At 44.8% G+C, this 17,308-nt stretch overlaps 1 protein-coding gene across 2 annotated transcripts in view; it reads right to left on the bottom strand.

Moving 5' to 3' along the window:
- Nucleotides 1-17,308, bottom strand: part of THOP1 (thimet oligopeptidase 1) — an 88,867-nt gene that overhangs the window by 28,827 nt on the left and 42,732 nt on the right. For both annotated transcript variants that reach the window (XM_085638416.1, XM_085638417.1), the window contains exons 8-9: nucleotides 15,968-16,334; nucleotides 7,748-7,949 (exon numbers count right to left, since the gene is read on the bottom strand). In XM_085638416.1, the coding sequence (XP_085494542.1) occupies nucleotides 7,748-7,949; nucleotides 15,968-16,334 (569 nt within the window). The remainder of the gene's footprint in view (nucleotides 1-7,747; nucleotides 7,950-15,967; nucleotides 16,335-17,308) is intronic.

Below are 17,308 nucleotides of genomic sequence, written 5' to 3'. Positions count from 1 at the left end.
AATAATACTGGGAGGGGGCAGCAGCCCCCCACCCCCCTCCTGGGCCATATATGGCTGGGGACCACCACTCCCCAGGGCCGGCTCCTGCTATGTCCCGGGGTGCCTACCCAGGGCATATCAAGTCAAAGTGCATCAGTAGTCTGGCAAAATATGTGGGGGGGTTACTGATACAGAAACCTAGCTTCCTACAGTGTCGAGGTCATTCCAGGTGTCCTCAAAATTCTCAGATTCATCTTCCTCTTCGGGAGTGTCTCTGTATTTCTCGGGGTCTTCCTCGCGATGTTCTGGGGTTGGTGGAGAATCGAAAATCTCCTCTTCCTCCCCTTCGGCGTTGATGTTGTCTTTTTCGACAGCTGGGATCTTCAGGATGCGGAAGTCCTTCAGCGAAGCATTGAAATCCTTCTTCTTTTGAGGAAGCGTTGCCATTTCGGCTTCGAGACGCTGCCTCTTCTTTTCTACCTTGAAGGCTCTCTCGGCGTCCGAGTCCAGAGACTTTCATTTCTTGCTTGCGCTTGCCTGTTATTTCGACGCCGTTGCGCTTCCCTTCTGGGTCTCGTGTTCGACTCTCGTCTTTGGTGCCTTGTGCAATTTTCTATCAACGGTCTCCCTTGGTAGGGTTCCGTGGGGTTCTTTCGATCGTGGCTGGCCCTCGATCACCTTTTTCTACGGCGTCGGGGCTGCCTTCAGCTGCGCCTTGCTGTCGTGGCCATTCGGTTCAGAGGGATGTTTATGGTGTCTTACCTTTTCCATCTTCTTTTCCGCTTCGCCCGGTTTCTTGCGGCTGGGTGGATTTTCGAAGTCACCCTCTAGAATTTCAACATACGAGCCTTCGTGCATCGATTCTGCCGGGACTCCTTGGTCTTCGTCATCACTGGAAAGGCCTAGGTCCTTCAGTGAGATTTTCTTAGAAGTCTGTGACATTGTTGCATAGTGCGCCTCCCTCTGCTTTCGTCGTGTCCTGAGTGTTTTCGGTCGGTACACGGCGCAGGCCTCACAGTCCTTGTCCTGATGATCTTTGGGCAGGCAGAGGTTGCCCACGTCGTGTGGATTGTGCTGGGCGAACTTGTGGTGGCGCTCGGGGCAGAACTTGAAGGGGGTATTTTCCATGGCCCTTACCTCGCCATTTGTCGACCCTTGTTGTCTCCTTGTGTTGGTCTCGTAGTTTTGTCCCCCTCTCCAGTATCGATGTTGGTGGACGGTGGAGTTTAATTGAAATCTTGTCCTTTTCTTTATTTTTTGGGGCTTTTCCTGAAAAGAAATGTGGGGCCTCCTGTCTTGCTTCCAGACCCAACGGCAGAAAAAAGAATCTGAAGATGGCTACCACGTACACCGACCAACAGGGCACCATCTGACGTCACACAGTGGACGTACCTGGCACCAAATGGTGGTCAACAACGTCCCCAAAAAAAAAAAAAGACTATTCCGGATCCAACCACTAGATGGCGAAATGATGCACAGCACGTGAATCCAGAAAAGGATTCACGCTGCAAAACCACTTATTATTGAATAAGTGGTTATTCCCAAAACACTTTGAATATTCCAGTTGCCCTTTGTGTTTAACAACTTGGTGAGAGCTTTGACAGCTCCTGCCAAGTGGGAGCAAACATGAACTACGCTCTCAGCAAGCAAGAGCTGTGAAACCACTCCCGCTTGCTGAGAGCAGAGTTTTTGTCTGTTGACAGCCGGCAGGGAAACAGATGAAAAGATTGGTCTCAGAGACAGGGAGCTGCATGTTTATCAGCTCCCTGTCTGTGGGAGCAATGTCAGCTTTATGTGTTATTCTTTTAATAGCAGCCTGTTGGATAATAATTTCTAATATTCCCTTTCCTTTCAAATAAAGGTTTGTGGAAGGCTTTCTATGGTCAGTTTTTTTATTAATGACATGTTTATGTAACTTTAAAAAGAAAAGACAATGTAATCTGCCCCTTCTTTACACTCTCTATAGGCTACATATATATCAAATTACTTTATTTTGACTTAAAAAGCCATAAAAGTACATAATCTTACATAAACACATCGGATAAAAATATTCAATTTATAATTTGTTATATTCAATTGTTATTAAAATATTAAAATCAAAACACATACTATTATACTGTACCATACATTTATACATAAGGTGCATTGTATCATCATCTTTTACGAAGAATTTTGTCACTACAGTCTCGCAATCGCGCTACAGTTCGCCTCACAGTGCCCCTCATTGCTTACACTACTAGAGGAACTACATTCTGAGGTTCTCGATTATGAATCAAAGCCTGTCAACATTGAATTCATGCTTATAGAGTTACAGGTCGATTTAAATCATCACTCTGGTTCTGATGTTCCATACCCAGTTTATGTATCGAGAAACAGCAAACACAATTTGTTCTCTCGTGTCGCTAATAAGGATCCTTAGCACCTCCCTGTAGTGTCTGACACCCAGGTTCTTGCAGACAGCAATAATCCATTTCTTTCGGGGGAATATATATTTTGGGTAAAAGAAAAGGAAATGTGCCTCTGTTTCCGTACAATCTGGACAAAGAGGACAATATTTTGGAGGGTGCCCTGTTTTGTCCCACTTTGAGATGAATGCTCTTAACTGCAAGGTGACACTTCTAAATTGCACATAAAGGGATACGTAAAGGTGTTTAGCTTGAAGTCGAAAAATCCTGTCCATTATTTGAACCCTAATCTAGGTATGCATTTTGTAGAGTAAATACTGCCCTGAAGCACTCCTTCCGGGGTGTTCATTCCAAATCTGCATCAGCATAGTCTCCAATAGTTCTTTTTTTAGTTTCAGGGTAGCTCCTTGTGTTATAGCAGGGGAATCCCAAAGCTTGGCCGTGTTGATCATTCTGCATAGTTTCTTTACGTGCTTCAACCACAGGGTGCAAACTTCTTTGTCACATGAGAATAATTCCACTTGAGATTCCCTATATGTGGACAGCTCCGCCGTTGCCAAAAGCCTCAGCTAATACAGCAATGGTTTTAAAGCAACCACCAGATGTACACTGTTAAGAGCTAGATCAAATCTCTATGGTAGACGAGGTGTGCTTGGTGGTAGGTTACAAAGAGCCCTTATAAATGTGTTTCCGCCTGCGTTAATGCAGTTGCATCAGCATATCCCCATATCTCAGCCCCATAGGAAGCTGCTGGCAAGGCCACAGCTCTATGGAACTCAAGAGCTGGTGACACACATCCACCAAACGTGCCTTTGAATTCCCTCCCAAGTGTCCGTGTTCTTTAATTGAGAACAGTTTTACTTTTATCTATTAGAGGCCCCAGGTCAGGTTGTCGGACAATCTGACTCCCAGATAGTCAACGTTTTCAACTTGCTCTATCTGAGAGCCTTAGATGGTCATCCTGCCTCTAAATGTGCGATGCAGGTTCATTACTTTATACTTGGATGGGTTTAGTTCTAGCCCTCAGCGAGCACAATAGGCTGCAAAAGAATCAAACTGGGATTAGAGACCCATGGGGGTTCTGGATATGAGGAGATCCATCTGCATACATGTGGAGCAGGACAGGGATTCATGCGTGCTTGCATTAGGACAGGCACTCTACTGCTCCGTTAATGCAAAGGCTAAACAATGTTGGCGCAAGCACGCAACAGTGCCTAACTCCCCGTTTTATCGGGATCCTATCCGTGAGATCCCTGTGTTCCACCTCACTTCTGCAAAGGATTCGCCATGTAACACTCTCAGAATACAAAGGAGGGCGCTGGGGATTTTATAGGCTTCTAGAACTCTTCACAGATTGTCCCTCTGAACAAGGTAAAAAAAAAAATCGCTCTCATGTCTAGAAAAGCTATACAAAGATGGTCATGTTCCAGAGTGACATATTTCCAAGATAGCATCTTGGAACGAAGGACCTGATCGACGGTACTGACCTCGCTCTGAAAGCCGCTGGTGAATCTTCAAGGATGTTGTTATCATCCATCATATTTTGCAAACTCGCCAATATCTGCCTACAGAATATTTTCTGGCTCTTAACTATTAATCTTATGGGCCTTTAGTTGGCAGGTCCATCCCTACTTCCCTTTGTATATAATAGAATTGTATTCACCCCCTTACAAGTACAGGAGATCGCCTACCCCCTCATGATGGCATTACTTAGGGTGTTTAAATAGGGCACCCATACGCCCGGCTGCGATAAATACAGGTCGCCAAGGATGCCCTCCATCCTTGCAGCCTTTCTTTCTTCATAAGGCTAAAGGCTTTAGTCGTTTCATCCATAATGCAACTAGTATATCTGGTAATTGTGCCCATTAATCTGCCTCCCACATTCTTTTTGCTTCTCTCAGTGTTATTTTAGAATGCTTTCTTGCCAAAGCAATTTCATGCCGAATGCCTCTTTTTACAACTCCCACTAAAATCTTTTTTGCCAGACAGCACTTTTTACAGAACCAACTTAGCAGGGGTTTATAAATAAGTCCCCTTCACTCTTTTTCATAAAAAAAAGGGCTTCAGTGGTTGTAGGAAACTTGCTCTATATATACTACACCAAAATGAGGTATAGTGTGTATGGAGTCCAGGTGACCCCAGAGGTAGGCAGAGGTTAAAGTTAGATAGAACCTTACTCTCTATTTGTGGTAGTGTGGTCGAGCAGTAAGGCAGTATCAGAGGAGAATGTTAAGCATTTGATGTACACACTCAGTCAGCAAATGAATTCACACACTCAAGAACCGAACTCCAGACTAATAGTTTTTGAATAAAAATATATACTGTTGTTTTATTTTAGAACCAAGCAAGCCTGACAAAGGTAAGCATTAAATACTTTACAGTAATAAGTTGCTGAACGTAGAACAGTTTTAAAATGCAATAGGAATTGTACTTTGTTTGATTTACAGGGGATGCAGTTGGTTGCAATACTTAGAAAATACAGTACATTGAAATGAATAGGCCTTTTCAGTAAATTGCAGGCAAGTTACTTTTTACGTTACTTTTCTAACTCAGTGCTGGACACCTAGATTCAGCACTGGGACACTTCCTGCAAACAGGTAAGTAAATACGTTTTGGTTATTTGTTACATTTTTAAAGAACATTTTTAGATTTCAAAACTCCACACTTAGAAACTTTTTGGAAGAAAATTGTCAATAGTAATCCTATAAAGGAAAAACAGGTTATCAGTTCACAGGTAAGTTATCAACTGTGGGAGTTAAGGTTCTGGGGTTAAACTCACAGGTCCCCCAGGGTCAGTGATGCACTCTTGTTGCATCCTCAGCGGCACTAGGGCGGCCGGGTGCAGAGTGTTGAGGCCCAATGTTATCTAATGGGGGATAGGGGGCCTCGGGTTGGTGGCTGCTGGCAAGCAGGCCACTGGGTTGTGGGAGCAAAGCTCCTAGGGTTTAGGTCAGGGCAAATGGGGAAACAAAGTAGCACAAAAGGTGCACCCTCAGCGGCACTAGGGCGGCCGGGTGCAGAGTGCTGTTTCGACTTTGGGCGCCCTGTTGTTTTCAATGGAGAAACTCTGGTTTGCAAAAGCACTGCAGGCAGGGAGACGAAGGACATCTGGGTCCGACCACCACTTCGAGAGGTAAGTTGGGAAGTTAGGGGTTGGTTAGGCCCATTGGTTTGGGCACACAAGGCCGTGGGGCGTCAGTTGCAGGGGTGCCTTTTGGGGTAAAATCTTCTTACCAGCTCCGGGTCGCGGTCAGGGGGGGCCTTCTGGATTTAGGCTGCAGGCGTCGGCTGGAGGCTTGAGGCAGGTCAAGGGTCGCCGGATCTCGGGTCAGGATCTCCGCGTTGACCTCCTCATGGTGTTTTTCCACTCGAGCTCGGGCCGGGTTCGGCGGGAACAGAGTGGGCTGGATTTGCGGTCTCCGGCTGCTGCCAGAGGTTGCAGTTGAACAATTCCGGTGTTCACAGGAGAAGCAGTCTTTGGAAGTGAAAACAGGCAGGTCCTCTGGGGTTTTTGAGGTTGCTGGCTGCAGGACACACCGGGATTTCGCAGGTGCAGGTTCGAGGGGAGACAGGCCTGTAGGGCTGGGGCCACATCAATGGGTGTCTTCCTCTTGTTAGCTGGCTGCACGACAGTTCGGTCCTTCTTCTTCTTTTCTTATTGTTGTTTCTGGACCTGAGGAAGTAAGGTTCAAGATGCCCCCTAAATACTAAATTTAGGGGCGTTACAGGTAGGTAAAGGGCAGGGACCAATGGGTCCCTTCCCTGAGGTGAGTACACCCCCTATCGTGCCACCCTCTAGTGGGAGGGGGGCAGGAGCCTGTCCCTGGTTGGTTGGGTCCCCCCATCCTCAAGATGGCGGGGACTCGAAGTTGTGCTTCACCTCGCCTCCCCCACCTGAGGGGTGGAGTTGGCAGAGGTGGGCACACCTCTTTCCCTCACTTGTTTTTCCTGCCCAAAGTGGGGATCAGAACCAGTGGGGACCAGTTGCTGAAAGCAGCAATTGGTCTGGGGAAGCTCACAAAGGCCTTTGAAGCTTCTCCTTCGTGAACCCTGCCCATCCTGGGGAGGAGGCTTGGCACCTCGTCCCAGGATGTTCATTGTTTCAGGCCCCCGAGAGCAGCAGGCTCTCGACCCTGGGGTCCAGAAACGTGTCTGGTGGTGGCAGCCTAAGCAGCCACTAGGTCGGGACACTAGAAGTTGGTTGAGTTTCAGGGGCATCTCTAAGATGCGCTCTGTCGTGCATTTTACATTAAATCCCACACTGGCATCAGTGTGGGTTTAATGTGCTGAGATGTTTGATACCAAACTTCCCAGTTTTCAGTGTAGCCATTATGGTGCTGTGGAGTTCGTAATGACAAACTCCCAGCACCATATACTCTTAATGGCAGCACTGCACTTACAATGCCCAGGAATGGACTTGGGCACTGTAGGGGTACAGGGCTAATGCACCTGTACCCTCACCACTGGTATAGTGCACCCTGCCAGAGGGGTGACTGATCTATGCCAGGGCAGTGGTTTGTGGGCATGGCACACAGGGATGTGTGCCATGTCGACTCTTTCCTTTGTTCTGCACCAAGTCACTCAGCTTGCAAAGGCAGTGTGTGAGTGTCAGGTTATCTAGAATATTCTCAAGCAGCACAAATATATTGTAACAGGTAAAAGTAAAGTTTTCCTTTTGCAGCGTGAATGCATTTGTTTCCCTGTCGCACTAAAGCACAAAAGATGGGTGGTACCAGGTGCTTTAAAAAAAAAAAAAAGGCCACACTCTTTTCTCTTGGTTTGTGAGAATATTAGCAGAGAGGGTTACAGTGAAAGTGTGAACCAGGGAACACGCTGCTACCTTACAGATGCCTGCAAGTGAGACATTAAATATAAAAGGTGAAGACGCCTCCCTCTCTTTAGTGGAACACGCTCTTGGTCGAGTGAATAATGTGTTGTTCGAATTAGCTAGATTCAATTTGCCAAATCGTAATTGTCGGTGCTCTGAATGGCTTATGCACAATGAGCAGTAGAGACTTTCATATGTCCGTGGGTACACCAATATCGCCCATACTACCTCCCATGCTTTGTCCACCTCTTGTTGACTCATCTCTGCCCTTTTTGAACATTCTTCAGCATTGCGGAGGAGCATGGGTCTCCTTGCAGCTATAGCAAGCATGTTATGGTCCTTTGCTGTTTGGTATCAGTTTAACACACAGCCCCAGTTGGGTGCATGACCACGCTCCAGGGCAGGAGCGAACATGGTCACACATAGATGGGGCGGAGCTATGCAGCTCCCTCACGTAGCCCATCATGCTGAGCATGGGCTTCCAAGCACTCTATGGTGTCAGAGCACAATTCATGCATGCACGGCCTGTCATTACCTGGGAGCACAGCTGGTGCATCACATGGCCGAACTCATGGAAATAAGTCTCCACCTCGTCGTGCTGAAGAAGGGAAGGCGCATCTGGTGTTGGTTTGGTGAAGTTGGCGACCATGGCAGCTACTGACATTTGTCTTGTGCCATCTGGCAACAAGCACCCTGGCTGCAGGCCGAAGCAGGCGGCGTGTCCATACTTTCCTTCCCTGCGCAAAAGAACAACAGATGAGTTCTATGGGGCTACGTTACATCTCACAGACACGCAAGGACATGTTTCATCATTATCTCGATCAGGTCTTCCAGAATCTCCAACCCTAAGGTTCTAAACTCTTACCTTTTTTTGCCTCTCTCACAGTCCTTTGCTTAAAAAGCTTCTCATATTTTCATCATGACCAGCAATGCACCACATATCATCTGCCCCTAGTTCTTAAAATGCAATAGGTTTGTTTAGCCCAGAAATCTTTCAATTTGCTACTAGCAAAATTGAATGGAGTTCGACACTCTCCGACTCCGAACAAGGAACCCTAGGAACAGGTACAACATCCCTAAAAGAATCCCAAGGGCGGGTCACTCAGCTGTAATAAGACAGACAACGTTTTTAGTGTTACACCGCGCAAAGCAGCAGTTCATGGGTTTTTGGGAGTATTATTTAGGCCAGACCCGCATTAAGGGGCCAGTGATGTTATCAGCATACTGAAAAGTAGATACACAGGCTGTTGTTATGTCAGGGTCTGAAACTCTTCAGGAAGACTGTACCGCGACTGACACTGTTAACATCAGGTAAACATGCATTATCTGTCGCCCTGCATGAGTGGCACACGCAACAGTGTGTGGTAGAAAGGGTACATTAGAAAGAATCAACGGTATTTGTGATCAAGCACTAAGATGACAATGTCCCAGTCACGATAATAATAACATTAAACAGATGACTAAGTGGCAGCCGTCATGTTTTTATAGCTTGTGGTTGTAATGTGTTTGCAGAAATGCAGTGACTGTTATTGCTTTTACATTCTGTGAATGACAGCTTTTAATGTGTTGGATTGCTATAGGAATGAATTGGTTTTGGTTCATTATTTATTTAAACCTGAATAAAGGTAGTAAACAAAAAAAAAGTCCTCAATAACAAGCTTCATCTACTTTGGGCAGAACCATCAATTTCCTCCCCTTCTTGCATTATGAGTCCTGAAATTCATGTGTGGAAATCAGTGCAGTGGCAACAAATTCTGCATGTTACACCTCTTTCTACAGTGGGTTCCACTTGTGATTCCCCAGTAATAAGTAACCCAGTATTAGCAATACTCCTAGTATCACAAACACTGACTTCAGTATCACCAACACTGACTTCAGTATCACCAACACTGACTTCAGTATCACCAACACTGACTTCAGAATCACCAACACTGACTTCAGTATCACCAACACTGACTTCAGTATCACCAACACTGACTTCAGTATCACCAACACTGACTTCAGTATCACCACCACTGACTTCAGTATCACCACCACTGACTTCAGTATCACCAACTCTGACTTCAGTATCACCAACACTGACTTCAGTATCACCAACACTGACTTCAGTATCACCAACTCTGACTTCAGTATCACCAACACTGACTTCAGTATCACCAACACTGACTTCAGTATCACCAACATCACCAACACTGACTTCAGTATCACCAACACTGACTTCACCAACACTGACTTCAGTATCACCAACACTGACTTCAGTATCACCAACATCACCAACACTGACTTCACCAACACTGACTTCAGTATCACCAACACTGACTTCACCAACACTGACTTCAGTATCACCAACACTGACTTCAGTATCACCAACACTGACTTCAGTATCAAGAACACTGACTTCAGGATCACTAACACTGACTTCAGGATCACTAACGCAGACTTCAGGATCACTAACACTGACTTCAGGATCACTAACGCAGACTTCAGGATCACTAACGCAGACTTCAGGATCACTAACGCTGACTTCAGGATCACTAACGCTGACTTCAGGATCACTAACACTCACTTCAGTATCACCAACATTGACTTCAGTATCACCAACACTGACTTCAGTATCACCAACACTGACTTCAGTATCACCAACACTGACTTCACCAACACTGACTTCAGTATCACCAACACTGACTTCAGTATCACCACCACTGACTTCAGTATCACCAACACTGACTTCAGTATCACCACCACTGACTTCAGTATCACCACCACTGACTTCAGTATCACCAACTCTGACTTCAGTATCACCAACACTGACTTCAGTATCACCAACACTGACTTCAGTATCACCAACTCTGACTTCAGTATCACCAACACTGACTTCAGTATCACCAACACTGACTTCAGTATCACCAACATCACCAACACTGACTTCAGTATCACCAACACTGACTTCACCAACACTGACTTCAGTATCACCAACACTGACTTCAGTATCACCAACATCACCAACACTGACTTCACCAACACTGACTTCAGTATCACCAACACTGACTTCACCAACACTGACTTCAGTATCACCAACACTGACTTCAGTATCACCAACACTGACTTCAGTATCAAGAACACTGACTTCAGGATCACTAACACTGACTTCAGGATCACTAACGCAGACTTCAGGATCACTAACACTGACTTCAGGATCACTAACGCAGACTTCAGGATCACTAACGCAGACTTCAGGATCACTAACGCTGACTTCAGGATCACTAACGCTGACTTCAGGATCACTAACACTCACTTCAGTATCACCAACATTGACTTCAGTATCACCAACACTGACTTCAGTATCACCAACACTGACTTCAGTATCACCAACACTGACTTCACCAACACTGACTTCAGTATCACCAACACTGACTTCAGTATCACCACCACTGACTTCAGTATCACCACCACTGACTTCAGTATCACCACCACTGACTTCAGTATCACCACCACTGACTTCAGTATCACCACCACTGACTTCAGTATCACCACCACTGACTTCAGTATCACCAACTCTGACTTCAGTATCACCAACTCTGACTTCAGTATCACCAACTCTGACTTCAGTATCACCAACTCTGACTTCAGTATCACCAACACTGACTTCAGGATCACCAACGCTGACTTCAGGATCACTAACGCTGACTTCAGGATCACTAACACTCACTTCAGTATCACCAACATTGACTCCAGTATCACCAACACTGACTTCAGTATCACCACCACTGACTTCAGTATCACCAACACTGACTTCAGTATCACCAACACTGACTTCAGTATCACCACCACTGACTTCAGTATCACCAACTCTGACTTCAGTATCACCAACACTGACTTCAGTATCACCAACACTGACTTCAGTATCACCAACATCACCAACACTGACTTCAGTATCACCAACACTGACTTCACCAACACTGACTTCAGTATCACCAACACTGACTTCAGTATCACCAACACTGACTTCAGTATCACCACCACTGACTTCAGTATCACCACCACTGACTTCAGTATCACCACCACTGACTTCAGTATCACCACCACTGACTTCAGTATCACCACCACTGACTTCAGTATCACCAACTCTGACTTCAGTATCACCAACTCTGACTTCAGTATCACCAACTCTGACTTCAGTATCACCAACTCTGACTTCAGTATCACCAACTCTGACTTCAGTATCACCAACTCTGACTTCAGTATCACCAACTCTGACTTCAGTATCACCAACTCTGACTTCAGTATCACCAACACTGACTTCAGTATCACCAACACTGACTTCAGTATCACCAACATCACCAACACTGACTTCAGTATCACCAACACTGACTTCACCAACACTGACTTCAGTATCACCAACACTGACTTCAGTATCACCAACACTGACTTCAGTATCACCACCACTGACTTCAGTATCACCACCACTGACTTCAGTATCACCACCACTGACTTCAGTATCACCACCACTGACTTCAGTATCACCAACTCTGACTTCAGTATCACCAACTCTGACTTCAGTATCACCAACTCTGACTTCAGTATCACCAACTCTGACTTCAGTATCACCAACTCTGACTTCAGTATCACCAACTCTGACTTCAGTATCACCAACTCTGACTTCAGTATCACCAACTCTGACTTCAGTATCACCAACACTGACTTCAGTATCACCAACACTGACTTCAGGATCACTAACGCTGACTTCAGGATCACTAACGCTGACTTCAGGATCACTAACGCTGACTTCAGGATCACTAACGCTGACTTCAGGATCACTAACACTCACTTCAGTATCACCAACATTGACTTCAGTATCACCAACACTGACTTCAGTATCACCACCACTGACTTCAGTATCACCAACACTGACTTCAGTATCACCAACACTGACTTCAGTATCACCAACACTGACTTCAGTATCACCACCACTGACTTCAGTATCACCAACTCTGACTTCAGTATCACCAACTCTGACTTCAGTATCACCAACTCTGACTGCAGTATCACTAACACTCACTTCAGTATCACCAACATTGACTTCAGTATCACCAACACTGACTTCAGTATCACCACCACTGACTTCAGTATCACCAACACTGACTTCAGTATCACCAACACTGACTTCAGTATCACCAACACTGACTTCAGTATCACCACCACTGACTTCAGTATCACCAACTCTGACTTCAGTATCACCAACTCTGACTTCAGTATCACCAACACTGACTTCAGTATCACCAACACTGACTTCAGTATCACCAACACTGACTTCAGTATCACCAACATCACCAACACTGACTTCAGTATCACCAACACTGACTTCACCAACACCGACTTCAGTATCACCAACACTGACTTCAGTATCACCACCACTGACTTCAGTATCACCACCACTGACTTCAGTATCACCACCACTGACTTCAGTATCACCACCACTGACTTCAGTATCACCACCACTGACTTCAGTATCACCAACTCTGACTTCAGTATCACCAACTCTGACTTCAGTATCACCAACTCTGACTTCAGTATCACCAACTCTGACTTCAGTATCACCAACTCTGACTTCAGTATCACCAACTCTGACTTCAGTATCACCAACACTGACTTCAGTATCACAAACGCTGACTCCAGTATCACAAACGCTGACTCCAGTATCACAAACGCTGACTCCAGTATCACCAACACTGACTTCAGTATCAAGAACACTGACTGCAGTATCACTAGCACTGATTGCAGTATCACTAACACTGATTGCAGTATCACTAACACAGACTGCAGTATCACTAACACAGACTGCAGTATCACTAACACTGATTGCAGTATCACCAACACTGATTGCAGTATCACCAACACTGATTGCAGTATCACCAACACTGATTGCAGTATCACCAACACTGATTGCAGTATCACCAACACTGATTGCAGTATCACCAACACTGATTGCAGTATCACCAACACTGATTGCAGTATCACCAACACTGATTGCAGTATCACTAACATCAACTGCAGTATTACCAACTCGGACTGCAGTATCACTAACTCTGATTGCAGTATAACTAACTCTGACTGCAGTATCACTAACTCTGACTGCAGTATCACTAACTGACTGCAGTATCACTAACTCTGACTGCAGTATCACTAACTCTGACTGCAGTATCACTAACTCTGACTGCAGTATCACTAACTGACTTCAGTATCACTAACTCTGACTGCAGTATCACTAACTCTGACTGCAGTATCACTAACTCTGACTGCAGTATCACTAACTCTGACTGCAGTATCACTAACTCTGACTGCAGTATCACTAACACTGATTGCAGTATCACTAACTCTGACTGCAGTATCACTAACTCTGACTGCAGTATCACTAACTGACTTCAGTATCACTAACTCTGACTGCAGTATCACTAACTCTGACTGCAGTATCACTAACTCTGACTGCAGTATCACTAACTCTGACTGCAGTATCACTAACTCTGACTGCAGTATCACTAACTCTGACTGCAACTCTGACTGCAGTATCACTAACACTGATTTCAGAATCACTAACACTGATTGCAGTATCACTAACACTGATTGCAGTATCACCAACACTGATTGCAGTATCACTAACACTGATTGCAGTATCACTAACACAGACTGCAGTATCACTAACTCTGACTGCAGTATCACTAACACTGATTTCAGTATCACTAACACTGATTGCAGTATCACTAACACTGATTGCAGTATCACCAACACTGATTGCAGTATCACTAACACTGATTGCAGTATCACTAACACAGACTGCAGTATAACCAAGTCTGACTACAGTATCACTAACTCTGATTGCAGTATCACTAACTCTGATTGCAGTATCACTAACTCTGACTGCAGTATCACTAACTCTGACTGCAGTATCACTAACTCTGACTGCAGTATCACTAACTCTGACTGCAGTATCACTAACTCTGACTGCAGTATCTCTAACTCTGACTGCAGTTTCACTAACACTGATTGCAGTATCACTAACACTGATTGCAGTATCACCAACACTGATTGCAGTATCACTAACACTGATTGCAGTATCACTAACATCAACTGTAGTATTACCAACTCGGACTGCAGTATCACTAACTCTGATTGCAGTATAACTAACTCTGACTGCAGTATCACTAACTGATTGCAGTATCACTAACTCTGACTGCAGTATCACTAACTCTGATTGCAGTATCACTAACTCTGATTGCAGTATCACTAACTCTGATTGCAGTATCACTAACTCTGATTGCAGTATCACTAACTCTGACTACAGTATCACTAACTCTGACTACAGTATCACTAACTCTGACTACAGTATCACTAACTCTGACTACAGTATCACTAACTCTGACTGCAGTATCGCTAACTCTGACTGCAGTATCACTAACTCTGACTGCAGTATCACTAACTCTGACTGCACTATCACTAACTCTGATTGCAGTATAACTAACTCTGACTGCAGTATCACTAACTCTGATTGCAGTATCACTAACTCTGATTGCAGTATCACTAACTCTGACTACAGTATCACTAACTCTGACTGCAGTATCGCTAACTCTGACTGCAGTATCGCTAACTCTGACTGCAGTATCACTAACTCTGACTGCAGTATCACTAACTCTGACTGCAGTATCACTAACTCTGACTGCAGTATCACTAACTCTGACTGCAGTATCACCAACACTGATTGCAGTATCACTAACTCTGACTGCAGTATCACTAACTCTGACTGCAGTATCACTAACTCTGATTGCAGTATCACTAACACTGATTGCAGTATCACTAACACGGACTTCAGTATCACCAACTCTGACTGCAGTATCACCAACACTGATTGCAGTATCACTAACTCTGATTGCAGTATAACTAACTCTGACTGCAGTATCGCTAACTCTGACTGCAGTATCACTAACTCTGACTGCAGTATCACTAACTCTGATTGCAGTATCACTAACTCTGACTTCAGTATCACTAACACGGACTTCAGTATCACTAACACGGACTTCAGTATCACTAACACGGACTTCAGTATCTCTAACACAGACTTCAGTATCACTAACTCTGACTGCAGTATCACTAACTCTGACTGCAGTATCACTAACTCTGATTGCAGTATCACTAACACTGATTGCAGTATCACTAACATCAACTGCAGTATCACCAACTCTGACTGCAGTATCACCAACACTGATTGCAGTATCACTAACTCTGATTGCAGTATAACTAACTCTGACTGCAGTATCGCTAACTCTGACTGCAGTATCACTAACTCTGACTGCAGTATCACTAACTCTGATTGCAGTATCACTAACTCTGACTTCAGTATCACTAACACGGACTTCAGTATCACTAACACGGACTTCAGTATCACTAACACAGACTTCAGTATCTCTAACACAGACTTCAGTATCTCTAACACAGACTTCAGTATCACTAACACGGACTTCAGTATCACTAACACAGACTTCAGTATCTCTAACACAGACTTCAGTATCTCTAACACAGACTTCAGTATCTCTAACACGGACTTCAGTATCTCTAACACTGATTGTGGTATCTCTAACACTGATTGCGGTATCACTGACACTGACTTCAGTATCACTAACACTGATTGCAGTATCACCAACACCGATTGCAGGGTTGTGGCGACACTGCTACTGCATCAGGCAGACATTGCCTGGATACTCACCGTGGATGTAAATCTAGATAGAAGTTCCCAATGAGTTGCCCCTGTGCAGCATCCCGCACAGAGTACCGTGTTACATCCTCGTGCCAGACAGGGGCGCTGTCCTCCAGCTGAAAAGTCAACCCCAGCAGCTCCTGGTAGATGCTGAGCAGGCCGCAGGTGACCACCTCCAAGGGGAAGTACTCCTTCAGCACGTTCTGGTCCACACTGTACATGGTCTCCTCCACCTGGTTCATGTAATAGCGCATGTCCCAGGCATAGATCTGTCCGTCAAAATCAAGGCCATGCTTTTCACACTCCTTCCTTTTCAGATCCAGGATGACAGCTCGCTCCTGCTCGCCCAAGGACTTCAGCTTCTGCGACAGTTCACCTGAAAAGGTAAATGGACCAGAATGTAAAACAATGTGTTCGCATGGACTGTTACTGGCTGCCAGCCAGGAGACTGCCAGTCAGAAATATGTGAGGCAGCATTATTACTACATGCTTAAACAATATCAGTGCCAGCCAGTGTCACTATTCAGATATGTTCTGGGCATCAAGCATTACATATAGTCTTTCTTGGATGAGTGGGATCTCTTGGTTGTCCATTTAACAAGGAGTGGTTTTCCAGTACTTTTTCCTATAATTGATGCCCATTTGGTTGGCCATTTCCGCCTACTCCTATGTCATAGGCTTCAAATGAATTTATTACGGTTCTATTTCAACATCTTAGTTCTTAGAGACCTTGAACTCGAATTCTGTTTCTATGTGAGGCCCTTGTTGACCTATTCTATGCCTGAACCTTACAGAGCTCAATTCTAGTCCTGTTGCTATGTTTCAGGTTCTGGAGAGCTTGACTTCTAGTCATGTCTATGACTGTGGTGCCCTGGCTGTCAGTACTGCTCTGTTTATGTCGAAGGCTCCTAGGGAAAGTCTCTACTAGTCCCTTTTCTATAGCTGAACCTCCTACTATTTTGAGTAAGCTTCTTGGGAGAGGTCTTGGAGCTCTGTCCTCCTGTCCAAGGCAGCCAGCCAGGTTCATTTCTAGCACGTTTCTATGACTTGCTGCTGCTCTTCCTGTCCTGAGTCTTTGACTCATTTTCCAGTGTTCGCGCCCTCTCTAGTTCTACAGTGGAGACTCCTAAGATGCTGTACTTGTAATGCGCTTCTTTTTCAGATTATAAGCTTTGATTAAACATTGTGCAAATCATAAACTTACAAACACAACATATTAACGTTGAACACACCATCATGAAACAAACCAGTCTGAATGAATAAGAAATAGCCTTGGATATGAATACACAAACAAATGCTGAAGGCTTCCTAACATCCAAAAGGTAAATCAACTATATATGGCTGAATGAG

Source organism: Triturus cristatus, chromosome 12, assembly GCF_964204655.1.
Source record: "Triturus cristatus chromosome 12, aTriCri1.1, whole genome shotgun sequence".
Classification (NCBI taxonomy): Eukaryota; Metazoa; Chordata; class Amphibia; order Caudata; family Salamandridae; genus Triturus; species Triturus cristatus.
The sequence above is the reverse complement of the archived record's forward strand: the minus strand, read 5'-3'. Positions and strand labels throughout refer to the sequence as shown.